Source organism: Malaclemys terrapin, chromosome 23 (assembly GCF_027887155.1).
Source record: "Malaclemys terrapin pileata isolate rMalTer1 chromosome 23, rMalTer1.hap1, whole genome shotgun sequence".
NCBI lineage: Eukaryota > Metazoa > Chordata > Testudines > Emydidae > Malaclemys > Malaclemys terrapin.
In genome coordinates this window covers 2,530,740-2,544,576 of record NC_071527.1, presented here as the reverse complement: position 1 = coordinate 2,544,576, position 13,837 = coordinate 2,530,740, and the positions used below count along the sequence as shown (strand labels likewise).

The following is a 13,837-nucleotide window of genomic DNA, read 5'->3' as shown; positions in this document are numbered from 1 at the left end:
CTAGCCACCTTTGTGAGCAGTTGCAGTGCAAAAGTGACCCTGTCTCCCGAGGAAGGACGCGATACACTCCTCCCCCGCCCCGGTTCTGTGTGTGTTTGTGTGAATACCCGTGTCCCCTAACCGCCCCCGGGCCGCTGGGTGGGCTCTGGCCACGGCCTGGCGCAGCCTGGGGGGGGCTCTGTACAAAATGCAAAATAAATGTTTTTATTAACAAAACTGCTTCCCTGGTGTGTTGGAGGCGCCAGCGGGCAGGATGCAGCCCCGGCCTGGCCATGGGGGCGGGGCCCTGGGGTTCAGATCTCAGCTGAGGGGTGACTTCCCCAAGTGGTTCTGGGCCTTATGCCACCAGCTGTGCCTGGCCCCTCCTGCAGGACAGCAGCCAAGCCCCGAATAGCGCTGTGAGCCCCCCTCGCGCCACGACCTCGCACGGTCTAGGTGCCGTTTCCCACATGTCCACACGAGGGCGCCATTATCCTTCCCCAGGCTCTGGGTCCCTCTGAATGGGGCGGGGGCTGCGGGGAAGGTCCCAGAAGCTGGCCCCGGCCGAGAACGGTGTAGTCCTGGCATTATGGCCTGGACGTTAGGCGCTCAACTCCTGCCCCAGTGCCCGGCCGCCAGGGCAGGCTGCTAAGCCGGGGGGTGGAGGGGCAGGATGGAACTGACCTCCCCTCCCAGTCGCTGCTTGGTACCTGGCTCTGACCGCCAGCCCAGCCTAGGGTTAACTGAGCAGTGCCCTGTTGCTCCACCCTGGGGCTTTCCCGGCCTGTCCTGCTGGGCAGGGGGGGCTGGGGAGGGAGCTGGGCCCAGGGAGCCGGTGCCACCTCTCCAGCCCTGCAGGGGGGGTGAGGGCTTCTGTCCCCCAGGGACCCCCAGCCAGCTTTTCACAGCTGCAAAAGCCCCTACGGCGGTTCCCACAACCCCCCTGTTCCCTGCTTCCCTACCTGCAGGGGCCGGGACTCTTCCCAGGGGCCTGCCCCCGAACCCATGTGAAGCTGTCCCGGCTGAACGGGGCTCCCCAGCCCATGGGAAACGGGCGCCTTCGCCCAGCCTGGGATGGAACACGAGCATCTGGGCCCGGCTCTCCCGGGGTTGGGTCTGGAAAGCCACAGGCCTGGCCTCTTGCCACGGGCCGGTGCTTTCCCCAGCCCCTGCTCCGTGCCCCCAGAAGGTTCCTGTAACTAGGGGCTGGGGGTGAGCCGGGGCCGGGTGATGCCAGGAGAGCCGACCCCACCCCCAGTGCGGAAGTCCAGCATCCCAGCCCGGCAGCTGTGGCCGTGTCCGGCATTTCAGAGGGCAGAGCCTGAGCTCTGTCCACTGCTGGAGCAGCCCCCACTCCCTGCAGGCCTTGGTGCCCCAGGGCTCATGGCATCTCAGACCCTTGTGAGGCCTGGGGCCAGGCTGCTATGACCCCCAGCTGCTCCCCAGCCCTTTCTCCTGCCTTGGCCTGTGCCCGAAGAGCAGGGCAGGTGGAAGGAGACCTTTGTTTTCTGGCCTGCATGAGCCCCTCCCGCTATCCCGCAGCAGTAGCCCTAGGGCTGGCCTTGGGCTGGGATTTAATGCAGCACGACTGGGTGGGGGCGGGGGCGTGTGCACCAGGCCAGGGGCTGAGCTGGGGGGAATTGCACGCAGGGGGGGGGCTGTCGCATTTGTCCCGGCTACCAGCTTGTCTCTGTCTCCCCTCGTGGCTAACGAGGGCCAAGGCCCCTCCGGCTGCGGCAGGCCCCACACGTGGGCTCAGCTCTCCCTGGCGGCAGGCGCCCGCCCGCCGTGGCTCCGGCTTGCGGCAGACCCCTTGGTTGGATCAGTCACGCTTGGACCCCACTGGGGTGGGGGAGCAGCCTGCCGGCGCCAACACCGAACGAGCCTGGGCAAACCCACAGCCCAGCAGTGGCACCACCCCCAGGGTTGGATTTGCACCCAGGGCGGAGCCCTGCTGGGGGGCTGCCCTGGCTCCTTCCCCCAGCATGCTTTGCTGCAGCCAGCCAACCCCCAGCAGTCCTACGGGGGCACCTCCAGCTGGCGAGGCCCAGGGCGGCAGCCAGCACACGCTAAGGAACGAGACCGTGAAGCCAGCCCGTGTCGCCGTGTGAGGTGGGTGCAGGGACCAGGGATCAGCACAGCTGTGGCTAGCGAGGGGGGGTGGGACCAGGTGGGGCTGGCCCAGTCTCCCTGTGGGCCAGGGCCCACACTTACCCATCTCCCACAGGGCAGAGACACTGGTGCTTGGAGAACCACAGGGAAAGGCCTGAGGCTGGCGTGGCTGCAGGACAGACAACACAGTCATGAGTTGGTGTCTGGGACATGCCCTGCTGTCCAGCGGGTGCCTGGGGCCAGAGCATGCTGGGCATGAGGGCAGATGTGGTGCAAAGCCAGGGGCAGCTATGCCGAGTGGAAAGGGCCCGGCCAGCCAGTGAGCACCAGGCCCGCAGGGCGGGCCCCACGTACCCCCTGCCCCGAGTCCAGCTGAGAAATACCCCAGCCCAGGTGGCCTGCAGGAGCCAACCTCTCAGGTGACACAGACCCGCAGAACCCAGCCCCGGAGCCGCCGCAGCCACCCTGAAGGAGGCAACGAGCCCACTTGCCAAATGCTTTTTATTGGCCTAAAAAACCCACTTCTCTGGGCAGGAAATTTCGAGTCTCTCGGGTGGAGACAAAACTCCCACATGAGCGCACGGAGGAGGTGGCTGCGTCCCAGCTCTGAGATGGAGGCTGGGGGGGGTGTTCCCCCCTCACCCCTGCATCAGATTGATCCCCCCCAATGTGCGTTTCTCTCAGTGAGCCGGCAGAGGGCAGCCTGGGGGTCAGGCTGAGAAGGGAGCAGGCGGAAGGCACCGCACAGGGCAGGGCCCAGCTGCAGCCCCCACTCATCTCCTGGGCCCTGGAGACTGGGGGAGCCCGGCTGGAAGCGAAGGGTTAAGGGCAGGGATTCAGGCCAGAGGCCTGGAGCAGACATGGCGTTCGCAGCCAGCCCAGCGCTCGGACGTGGGTGGCGGGTGGCAGGTGGCCCCCAGCAGGGGAAGCTGCACTGCTGGCAACAGATGCCCAGCACTACCAGTGCCCTGGGCTACCCCCCACTTCTGGAGACAGGTCCCCAGAGGCCATTCAAGCCCTTACTGTGGTAACGACTCCCATGCCATGGGCGTTGCCCAGCCCCACTAGGGGCTGAACGAGACGCAGGGCCCAACTCTCCCCTTCCATCACTGCTGTGACCCACACGCTGCCTGCTCAACCTCCCGTTGCCACCTCCCCCCAGAGCCGCAGGGGGAAGCTCTGCACACGCTCTGCAGTGGCACGCCCTGGGCGGGCTCTGCCCCCAGCCTCTCGTGCGAGGGCAGCGTGCAGCAGCCGGGATCCCTCCCCCACTCGGTGCAGGTACAGCGGTGCAAACCCAGTGCAGGCGGCCTGGGGCTGGCGGTTCTGCCCCGCCCGCGGGTCTCGTATGTAACGCCAGCTCCTTTGCACAGAAGGAGGGGCCGGGGCGCAGAGTCTGCAGCAAAGGTGCTGGGCCTGGGTGCTTGGCGCTGGGGTGTGGGGAGAGCCAGGCTCTGCTCCCCACTAGCAGGCAGCTCCCACGGGTTGGCTGTGGCTTGGGCCACACTTGGAGCGAAGCTGCAGCTGCTTTTCAAGGTGACGGGGGCCTTTCTAGGCAGAATCCACCCCCAGCGCTCTGCAGGCTCCGGGGCCTCCCTCCGCTGGCGGAGGACAATGGGGCTCTGTTCACTTATCTCCCGCAGCATTCGCCACGCTCCACCGACAGCGCTGCTGTGTGCCTGGGCGGGGCGGGGGGAGCAGCAGTGTTCTCACCCCTCCCTGCCCACAGCACAGCTGGGGGGCTGGCCAAGGAGGGCTCCGCTGTGGGGCTGCAGCCCCTGGGACCTGGATCCTTGCTCCCCCCTTCTAAAGCCTTCCACTACCAGCTGGAGAGGAACCACCTGCTGACACCCCCCGGGCTTCTGGGAGCTTTGGAGGGGAGGTTCCCTCCAGAAGCAGGAGGGGAGGCTCCAGCATCTGGGACTCTGCATCAGTGCATAGAAAATCAGCCTTCCATTGCCAGGGCTTCCCGTGGGCCGGGTCCCCAGTGGGCATCACCTCTGCCCCCCGACCCCATGGAGCCTCCGGGCCACCTCCATCCTGGGTCACTCAGGCAGGCTTTATCTCCTGCCCGCGGGGCTCTCCCAAGGGAGAGGGGGGCCAGGAGCCAGCAGCCCCGTTGCCAGTGCTGTGGGGGCCTGGCTGTGGCCGTGCCATCTCCCTCTCCAACGAGGGCCCGGGGAGCGCTCCCTCCACCCAGGGCGAGCTCAGCGAGATCCCACCTGCAGGGCTGGTGGAGCAGCTGCCCTCCGAGTCCCATGCTGCCCTCCGGGCACTTGCCTCATGCCCTGCCCTGCCCGCTCATTCCCACCTTCTGCCAGGGGCGCCCACCAGGCAGTGCCCCCGCCCCTTTCCACAGGCCCCGCATAATGTGACACTTCCTGTCGGTGCTCGCTTCCAGACCGAACGCAACTCCCCTCTCGCTCCCACGCAGCCCCTGTAACGCTGGCTAGGCGCCCTTCTCTGCGCTCAGCACCCCTGGGACGGGGAGAAGGTTCTGATCCGTTTCCCACACCCTGCCCCCGACCGCAGATAGGCGAGCTGAGACCCCCATCGTCCAGTCCACGCGCACACTGCCTCAGCCCCGCCTGGGGGAAAGGCAATCCGACCAAGGGGGGGGCTGGCCCACGCAGCCCCGCTGGTTTCTGCCGTGAGGGCAGCACAGCGGGAAAGACGAGAATTGCTGGCAATCAGGAAGGGGCAGGGACCGCTCTTCCCTGCTTGGAGGGATGTTAAACAAGACCCCGCCCCCAAAATAAAATAAGTTTAAAATAAAATTAGCTACAAAAATATGGAGCCGGGCGGGCCGGTGCGGTTCGTCTGTGCGAGACGGCAGGCGGGGGCTGGTCCGGGGCAGCCAGACCCAGCCGCTCCGGGTACGTCCCCGTTCTCGGCACACCGGGGCAGCAGATAAATTAGAGAGACCGTCAGGAGAGGTGAAATCAAATAAATAGTTAAAAAGGCGGGGGCAGGGAGTCCAAGCGCCTCCCGCCGCCCCGGCACAGTCTGCACGTGCGGCCCTGACCCCCTCACGTTTGGTGAACTTCGTGAAACATGAGCTCCCGGGGGATGCGCGTCTCCGGGCCGAAGTTCTTGGCCGCCCGCCGCTCGAAAGCTGCCACCATCTGCTTGACCACCTCGTCGAAGAAGACCGTGGCGAGCTGCGAGTGCAGCAGGGAGCGGAACTCGAAGGAGATCTGGGGAGGAGAGAGAGATGAGGGGCTGGCGGAGCAGGGCAGGCCAGGCCAGAGCCCCCCCTGGACAAAGGGCAAGGGGACGGGGCTGCCCAGCGGGGAACCTGCCCTCCTCAGCAGCACGCAGCAAACAGTCGCCTCCACACAAACCCCGCAGCCCACTGGGGAAACTGAGGCCGAGAGAGAGGCTCACGCAGCAAGTCACTGACAGAGCCAGGAGGAGAACCCAGGAGTCCTGACTCCCAGGCCCCGCCTCTCAGACAAATGTGCCCAGGTGGAACATTTGCTCCTGCTTCTCTCTCCCTCGAGACACGAACAGCAGTCGCTCAGTGGCTGAGGGCAGCATTTTGCCCCCTGCTTACCTCCTCCTCGAGGCCAATGACCTGGGGACAGGTGCTTCTAACAGCATGGGCTGGCTGGTTGGCAGCAACCTCTCCGGTCCATCCCCAGTGGATTCACTGCGGGGACGACTCCACGTGGCGACTGGGTGGGGCGGGGAATGGGAGAGGGCAGGCTGGGGGGGCTTACCGAGAAATCCACTGTGCAGGTGCGGGGGTAGCCTGGGATGCCCGGGCTGAAGCGCCAGCTGGTCTCCAGGTGGTTGAAGAGCCTCCCGTCAGTGCAGATGGCCTGAGAAGGGATAGCAGGAGCGTCAGGCGAGGGGCTTTGCTACCAGAGTGCTGGGAAGCCAGGCTCCCTGGGGGGGCTGAGCGCCCCCACCCCAAACTGTTCCATCCCTGCACATCCCCCGCCCTGAGAATCCCCGGCAGCCTCACCTTGACCAGGTGCGGGCGCACCAAGGTGACGATGGAGGTGTATTTCTCCAGCACGGGCGGGAAGCCCACTTCCAGCTGAGCCTTCACATGGCCCGTGCGCTTGGAGACCACCACCGACTTCTTGCACCAGGGGACAAAGTGCTTGTAGTCATCCACGTTGGACACCACCTCGTACATTTCCTGCATGGAGTACCTGCCGGGGGGAGACGCCTGTGCTGACTCGGTGCTGCCGTCCTGCAGGCACAGGGCGGCTCGGGGACGGGCTAGGGAACCGGGCACCTCCACCACCATCCATGCCCCCCCGCCCTGCACGTGCAATGAGTTTCATGGGTCTCACTCCGGTTCGCACTGCCCACGTCACGTCACAGACAGGTCGAGGCTTGACCGAGGCCTGGAGACCAAACTCCCCTTTTGCCACCAGCACTGGGGCAAGCAGGGGAAGGACGCAGCATGCTGGAGCGTGCAGGGAAAGCCCCATCCCCCTCTGGGGGAACACAGCCAATGCCACTTACCCTATAATCCTCCTCTCCGAATACTCCTTCCTTTTGTTGGTGAAAGGCCCCGTGAGGTTGATGAACGTCCGGCTGTGCGGGCTGCAGGGGCCCCAGTCCAGGCTGTTTATTGCCCAAGGCACCCGGCTCAGCAGAATCCCACAGACAGACACGGCCCTGCAACTGGAAACGGGTCGGGGTTAGCAGAGACCGACCGGCGCTCGCCTGGCCAGGCAGAGGAAGGGAGCTAGATGCTACTCCCCTTCGAGAGTTCACCTGAGGCTGAGACTAGCTAGGCCCAAAGCCACTAAAGCAGAGTGAGGCTGCGGGAGACGAAGGCGGCGAAACGCCCTCCCCAGCCAGGACGGGGCAATTCCCTCTCACATGCCAATCTCGTTCCCCTGGGGACCTATCGGCCCCTACGTGCTGTGTGGCCACGCTGCATGCTGCGATCGCTTCACCGCTCCCATGCGGCCACCGCTGGGCTGGGACCTGGCAGCGGTTTAGTGTCGCAGCAACTCTACCGACCAGTTTGTGGCAGGGAGCGACACCGACTCCCGTATCGCAGCGAAGGTGCCGCTGACGCCTGCTCCCACCAAGGGGATGTTTAATGAGCTACTCCTGGGGGAATCCTGCGCCACTGCGCGTGCGCAGAATTTATGTCCCCCCGCAGATTTCTTTGCCTCCCCGCAGAAAAATTACTTTCTGATGGGGAAGCAAAGGGAGGCCACAAGAGCAGTCATGTGACCCTCCTCATCAGTATGTTTCAGGTGCCCAGGACAGCTGGCAGAGAGGTAAATCACTGTGGGGCAGTGGGCAAGACTAGGGAAGACCCGGCTGGTGGCTCCTACCCTGCGCCAGGCTCAGCTGCTAGTCCTGTCTGGGCTGTGGAGGATGGGACTTCCTCTGCCCCTGCACGGCATCCGGGGCCGTGTCGGACCCACCCCCAGATTTCTCCAACAGCTTGTAGGAAGCTCTGCAACGCCCCTCCCCTTCACTTCCTGTACCCATCGCTCCTGAATTGCAGGGGGAGGGATCACTTTTCAGGGAGCTGCTCCCCCATCCGTCTAACACCCGTGCATCCAAACCCCCTCATACCCAGACCCTCCCGCTGAGGCCCACCCCCCTCACACCCAGAACCCCCCCAACGATGAGCCCCACTCCCCGTGCACCTGGACCACCCCGACAAGCCACCCGCACCTGGATCCCTATTGTACCAACCCCACCCCCCTCAGCATCTGGACCCCACTACTGAGTCCCCCACAGTCCACCTACCCAGACCCCCTGACAAGCTCTATCCCCACCATACCCAGACCCCCCCGCTGAGCACCAGCCACCTTCACCTGGACCCCCATCTTCACCTGGACCCCCCTGCAGAGTTCCATTACCATTGCACCCAGAGACCCCCAACAAGCCCCTGTGCAACCAGATCCTCCTGCACCTGAATCCCCCACTGAGCCACATGCACCCAGATGGCCCCTCTCAACCCACATCTGGATCCCCCCCACACTGTGCTCCTCCACACTTGGATCCCGCCTTGCTGTGCCTGCCTGCCCACACCTGGTGCACTTGGCACAGAGGGTCAGGACCCTGGGGTGTTTCTGGGGCAGGCCCAGTCCTTGCGTTGTCTGGGTTGGGTGCAGCCGCATCGCTGAGTCTGCGTCCCGGGGGGAAGCTGAACAGTGATCTCCCACCTCCGTGCAGCCAGCGGCCTGTGCTCCCCAAGGCCATGCTGGAGCCTCCACATTTATTTGACAAATAAAACTGGCAGAATTTTGCAGAATTTTAATTTTTTTGGCACAGAATGCCCTCAGCAGGAACGAGCACAAACGACCCAGACCTGAGCTTTGAAGTCTGATCATCTGACAGACAGCACCGGGAGGGGGCCCTGGGATCAGCCCTGTCTCTGAGGGGAGAGCGCCCCCCTGCTCCCTCACTCACCCTGCTCCCTGCAGTACAGCACCGCAACGGGGTCAGCCCTGGCTCAGGGGGGAGCTTGCTCCCACTAGCTCACTGGCCAGCAGTTCATGGCCCCAAACAAGCCCCCCATGGTAGGGCAGGGTGAGCGGCTGGCGGGCAGGGCGGGCGGCTGGCGGGCAGGCCGGGCTCTCCTGCGGGCAGGCCGGGCTCTCCTGCGGGCAGGCCGGGCGGCTGGCGGGCAGGGCAGGGCAGGCGCTCAGACACAGTGGCAGTTTACGTCACCTCCTGCTTGTGCTCACTCAGATCTTTGTGAAGGCAGCTGGGGAGGGCAACGAGGGTGACCCTGACCACCTCCTTCCTGCTGCAGATCACCTGCTGCTGAGTCAAGAGGCAGGCGGCCCCTCCCCTGTGCCCAGCAGGCCTGACGCAACAGCTGCCATTAGACCCGCCCATCAGGAGGGCAGCTCAGAGCAGGAGGAGGAGAGGTTCATTCACAGGACCAGCCGTCAGCTGAGCCGGCAGAAAGCCAATAAGGAGTGGCAAGTCCTTGGAGCCGGGCACCAGATGGGAGAGGACGGTCCGGTGCCACCAGGAAGGGCCCGCTCTGAGGCACAGGGACCACGCTTGCCCATCTCCTTAGTCAGGATGGCTGGTGAAACACAGGGCACATTGCTGAGCTCTGCCCCCCTCCGCATCAATATGGGGCAAACACGGGCACCAATGCAGGGGCCGAGGGGATCTGGATTTCTTGAGAAGGGGGGTGGCAGGGAGGCAATGTGCCATTCTAGCAGGTTTCCTCCGCTCTCCGCAGGCCCTGTAAGAACACCCTGCTGTACCAGTGACCCATCGGTGCATAACCATACCCGGCGGCTATGCTGCCAAGCAGAGAGTTCGGGTGGAGGAGCGGGAGCCAGCGTCCTGGCAGGATGTCTCAAGGCCCAGAGGCTTGGTTTGCCCTGCCCTGCCCTGCCTGGACGTTAGCAATCCCTGGCGCTTTCTGAAAGAGCAGCGACTGGCCAAGATTTCCTCTCGGCTCCACAGCCCTGGCTGCTACTTCCCATCCCCAGCGTGGCCGCCTTTCAGCGGTCTACAGCCGCTCCGGTAACTTTGGACAAAAGGCGCTCTGGAAAATTTGGGTCATTGACAATAACTGTGGGCTGGTTAGGAGCGATTTATGCTGGGTTCTGTGGGTTCTTCTCCACGGTGGGTCAGCGTTCTCGCCGATCGATAGATGGGGAAACTGAGGTACTGACTGAAAACAGGACTTATCTGCCAAGGTCACCAGCCTATCAGAGGCAGAGCTCACTACCCAGGTCATGCTTCTAATTCCCTTGTATCCCATTCGGAGTTTGTCCTCTGGACCTCGCCCCCTGATGAAATTTCAGCTGGTAGTTTTGTTCCTTGATCCTCAGAGCCTGGCACGCCAACCACAGACAAGAGAAGAATCACAAACACAGAAGGGAAGCCAGCAACATGTGACTGCTCTCCTGCAAACAGTCCAGAGGCGGTGAACGGCCCTCCCGTTGGAATGTTTGTGCACGCCGGGAGCGGGCTTCCGCTCGTTTCACTGGCAGACTGGGGGTCTGACCCACTCTTTGAGCTGCGCTGGTGGCGTGGTTGGCCTCCCACGACAGCCTGGACAGACGGTTGATCTCCCACAACCCCCGAGTCAGCGTCGAGATCCAGAGTGCGACGGCGAACGCTCCCCCTCCTTCGTCACTTGACCCTGGTGCTGGAGGCAGCAGGCGGCACTTACGTGCAAGCCAGCAACAGACCATTCAGTGACTATACCCAGCTGGGGAGACTGAGGCACAGGGTGGCAATGCGACTCGCCCACAGCCAGGAATAGAACCCAGGAGTTCCTGACTCCCAACCCGCAGTACAGACTGGTCGGGTTTTATCCTATTGGTTCAATGCCAACAAAACAAACAAGAAGTCCTGAAGTTCCCAACCCCCCAGCGAGCTTCTGATTCGGCTGGAAGGGTGGGAATTGGACATTATAACGACACTAGGAACGAGAGGCAACTTCCTTCCAACACAATCAGGGGGTCGCGTTCCATCGTCACTGGAAACTTTCCACTCAGGCTGTTCGCTTACATATATTTATAGATGCATCTGAAAACGGGTCACTCACGCTCTTCCCCAGAGGCACCAGGAGAGGGGAAAGGTCTTTCTTTTCCACTGTGCTGCGGCCACTCCAGGTTCAGACAGCCCACTGCCCCCTCTCCTTCCAGCGCAGAGGAAAGTGCAAAGGACGTTGCTGATGGTTCAGATTCGGTAACGCATCTGAGCTCTCCATGGTCGCCTGGGCCCCCTCAGCCCTGCCTGAGTGGATGGACAGGCTCTCCAGGGGACAGACTCCAAGTTCTGTGCCGGACGCTGTGCAGCAGCGGACAAGAATTCGGGCAGCAAAGAGCACAGCCTTCAGCTGGGAGTGCCTTGCCAGCCCTCCCGTATTGCGTCTCAAAGCAAAACACACTTAAGAATTGCCTGCAAGATGTTATTTATTCTGAGCTAGGTGCTGGGCAGATGCAGAGGAGAGGGCTGCTGCCCTGAGGAACATGGCATCTCTTATCCCCAACACGTCAGTGACGAGCAGCCACCCTGGCTCCATTTCAAAGCTGGGCACAAGGCCACTTCAACTCTCTCGGCTCCAAGCTCTGGGAGCATCCCATGTGCTAATGGAGGCATCTGAACTCGAAAAGCACCTCGGTTATACCCAAGCTGTTGATTTTTTTGCTCCCACCTGCCAAGATGCAGGACTGCTCTGACGGTCTGATGCATTGCTGACAGACCAATGCATTGCAGCAACTTCCTGGCACGGCACCTCCCACCAGAGGTCATCGCTGGAGGAGGTGCGAGCCCTCAAAACTTCCAGGCCTTTTGAAAGGGACGACATTCATTCTCGAAGCCTGGGCAAGAGGTGACATTTAATTCAGATCATCAAGTCGAGTGAACATCGTGTTTTTCGACTGAAGAGAGACTTTTACAAACCGCCGTCTCCGGCGATCGCCCTTTAACTAGCACCTGATCGCAGGGCTGCACCCATGTGTTTGGAAATTCGCGAAGGAGGTCAGCTGCTGAACCTGAATCCTATTTCCTCTTCCTGCAAAGCAAGACACTCCCTGGAAAGCTCTTTACATGTTATCATAACATCTTCCGTTGCTAAAGAAACCAGCACCCACCTGCCCTCCCCTGAAGGGTAAACCTAAAGGCCTGCAGCTGTCCAGCAAACCGCAGGACCTAGGGCTGGACCCATCCTTGCTTCAGTGATGCTAGATCCCATTTAGACGCAGCAAGTTTTACTAAGCCAGTGGTTGCCCATGCGTGGTCCATGGATCCCCCATGGTCTATCAAGCCCTTGAGCTAGTCTTCAGCCAGCTAAGGCAGTCTCCTGGGGTGTTCCCGAGGGTCTGCAGCCAGCTAGCCGCTCACATCTGGTTCTTTGGTTCCAGATGCTAAATTCCCTTGAAAGACGCGAAGTATCCGGGAAAAATTCCCCTCGCATCACGGCTTCCCACGGACAATCGCTGAAGTTGCCACAGGGACGTCGTGTGGCTGGGAGCAGAGCTGTCCCCAAGACCATCTCTCTGGCAATAGGTGTGGGGGCCGGATCCCCGAAACGTAAAACACCAACTTCCCTGCCGCAGCCAACCCAGCCTGACCCCCGCACGCCGTGAGCGGCCCTGGCCGGGTCCCCATTGCCTCTTCCGCTGCACCCAATGCTGCATTCAAGTGCCCCCCTCCCTTAGGCCCCATCTCTGGGTCCCTCCCCCTCCCAGAAACCCCTTCTTAGGGCCCTGATCCCCATAGTCCCTCCTCCAGAGACCTCCCCCTCTGGGTCGCTGCCCCCAAAGAGCCGCTCTCTGCCCCCATGGCCCCTCCCCTCAGAGGGGGAGGTCTCTGGACCCCTCCCTCCAGAGACCCCCCTCTCTGCCCCATGGCCCCTCCCCCCAGAGGGGGAGATCTCTGGGCCCCTCCCCCCAGAGACCCCCTCTTTCGGGCCCCTCCCCCCAGAGACCCCCCCTCTCTGCCCCATGGCCCCTCCCCCCAGAGGGGGAGGTCTCTGGGCCCCTCCCCCCAGAGACCCCCTCTTTCGGGCCCTGGCCCCCATGGCCCCTCCCCCCAGAGACCCCCCTCTCTGCCCCCATGGCCCCTCCCCCCAGAGACCCCCCTCTCTGCCCCCATGGCCCCTCCCCCAGAGACCCCCCTCTCTGCCCCCATGGCCCCTCCCCCCAGAGACCCCCCTCTCTGCCCCCATGGCCCCTCCCCCAGAGACCCCCCTCTCTGCCCCCATGGCCCCCCCCTCCATAGCCCCCCCTCTCTGCCCCCATGGCCCCCCCTCCATAGCCCCCCCTCTCTGCCCCCATGGCCCCTCCCCCCAGAGACCCCCCTCTCTGCCCCCATGGCCCCTCCCCCAGAGACCCCCCTCTCTGCCCCCATGGCCCCTCCCCCAGAGACCCCCCTCTCTGCCCCCATGGCCCCTCCCCCCAGAGACCCCCCTCTCTGCCCCCATGGCCCCCCCCTCCATGGCCCCCCCCGGCGGCCCGCGGGCCCGCTCACCTGCCAGGCGGGGGCGCGCCCGGCCACAGCCCCTGGCGCGCCCCCAGCCGCAGCACCGCGCGCAGCCGCCTGGCCGCCATGGGGGAGGGGTCCGGGCTCCGCGCTCCGTCCGCCGCAAATACCGGCTCCGCCGCGCTGAACTCCCCCTCCCCCGTCACACACAACGTCACGCGTCACTATAGAGCCCACCGCGTCACAGACAGGGGCGGGGCGAGAAGGCGAAGGGAGCAGGGCGGGAGCTGGGAGGACAGGGCTGTCCCGGGGCCGTGGTGCATCATGGGGGTTGTAGTTTCCGGCGCCGTGACGCCCTGGGCGCTTGCGCTCCGCCACCCGGGGCATCATGGGGATTGTAGTCCCGCCGCCCTGAGGTGCCATTGGCGTCATAGCGACGGCCCAGGTGCCTGATGGGAATTGTAGTCCATCTGGCAGGCAGGGCGGGGCCTGTGATCAAGCCAGCCAGCAGCTGGGGGCTGATGGGCTGCAAAGTGACCTCATGCCGTGCTGCAGCATGTCATAGCATGACACAGTCGCATCATCGCCCCGTGATGCATCACGCTGCCGCATCATCCCATGGCCCCGCTGCGCCATGCCCCCACACGCCATCGCCCCGTGCCATGTTGGGACACAGCAGCACATGCTCGTACGTCATCCTGACCTCACACCGGGACGTGTGACATCATCGTGCGGCAACATGACATCCTAGAATCAGAGACTAGCAGGGTTGGAAGGGCCCTCGGGAGGTCATCTCGTCCATAGGACTGAGCATCAAATTATCACAGCCCATCCAAATATCATCACGCCA

At 63.5% G+C, this 13,837-nt stretch overlaps 1 protein-coding gene across 1 annotated transcript; it reads right to left on the bottom strand.

Annotated features, from left to right (window-relative positions):
- Window positions 1-2,578: 2,578 nt before the first annotated feature.
- COQ10A (coenzyme Q10A) lies at window positions 2,579-13,163 on the bottom strand. Its single transcript, XM_054012308.1, has 5 exons — window positions 13,036-13,163; window positions 6,574-6,735; window positions 6,062-6,254; window positions 5,814-5,915; window positions 2,579-5,288 (listed from the first exon to the last, which is right to left on the bottom strand). Exons 1-5 carry the CDS (start codon window positions 13,113-13,115, stop codon window positions 5,121-5,123), a joined length of 705 nt encoding a protein of 234 aa, XP_053868283.1. The 5' UTR covers window positions 13,116-13,163; the 3' UTR covers window positions 2,579-5,120.
- Between the last annotated feature and the right edge of the window lie 674 nt (window positions 13,164-13,837).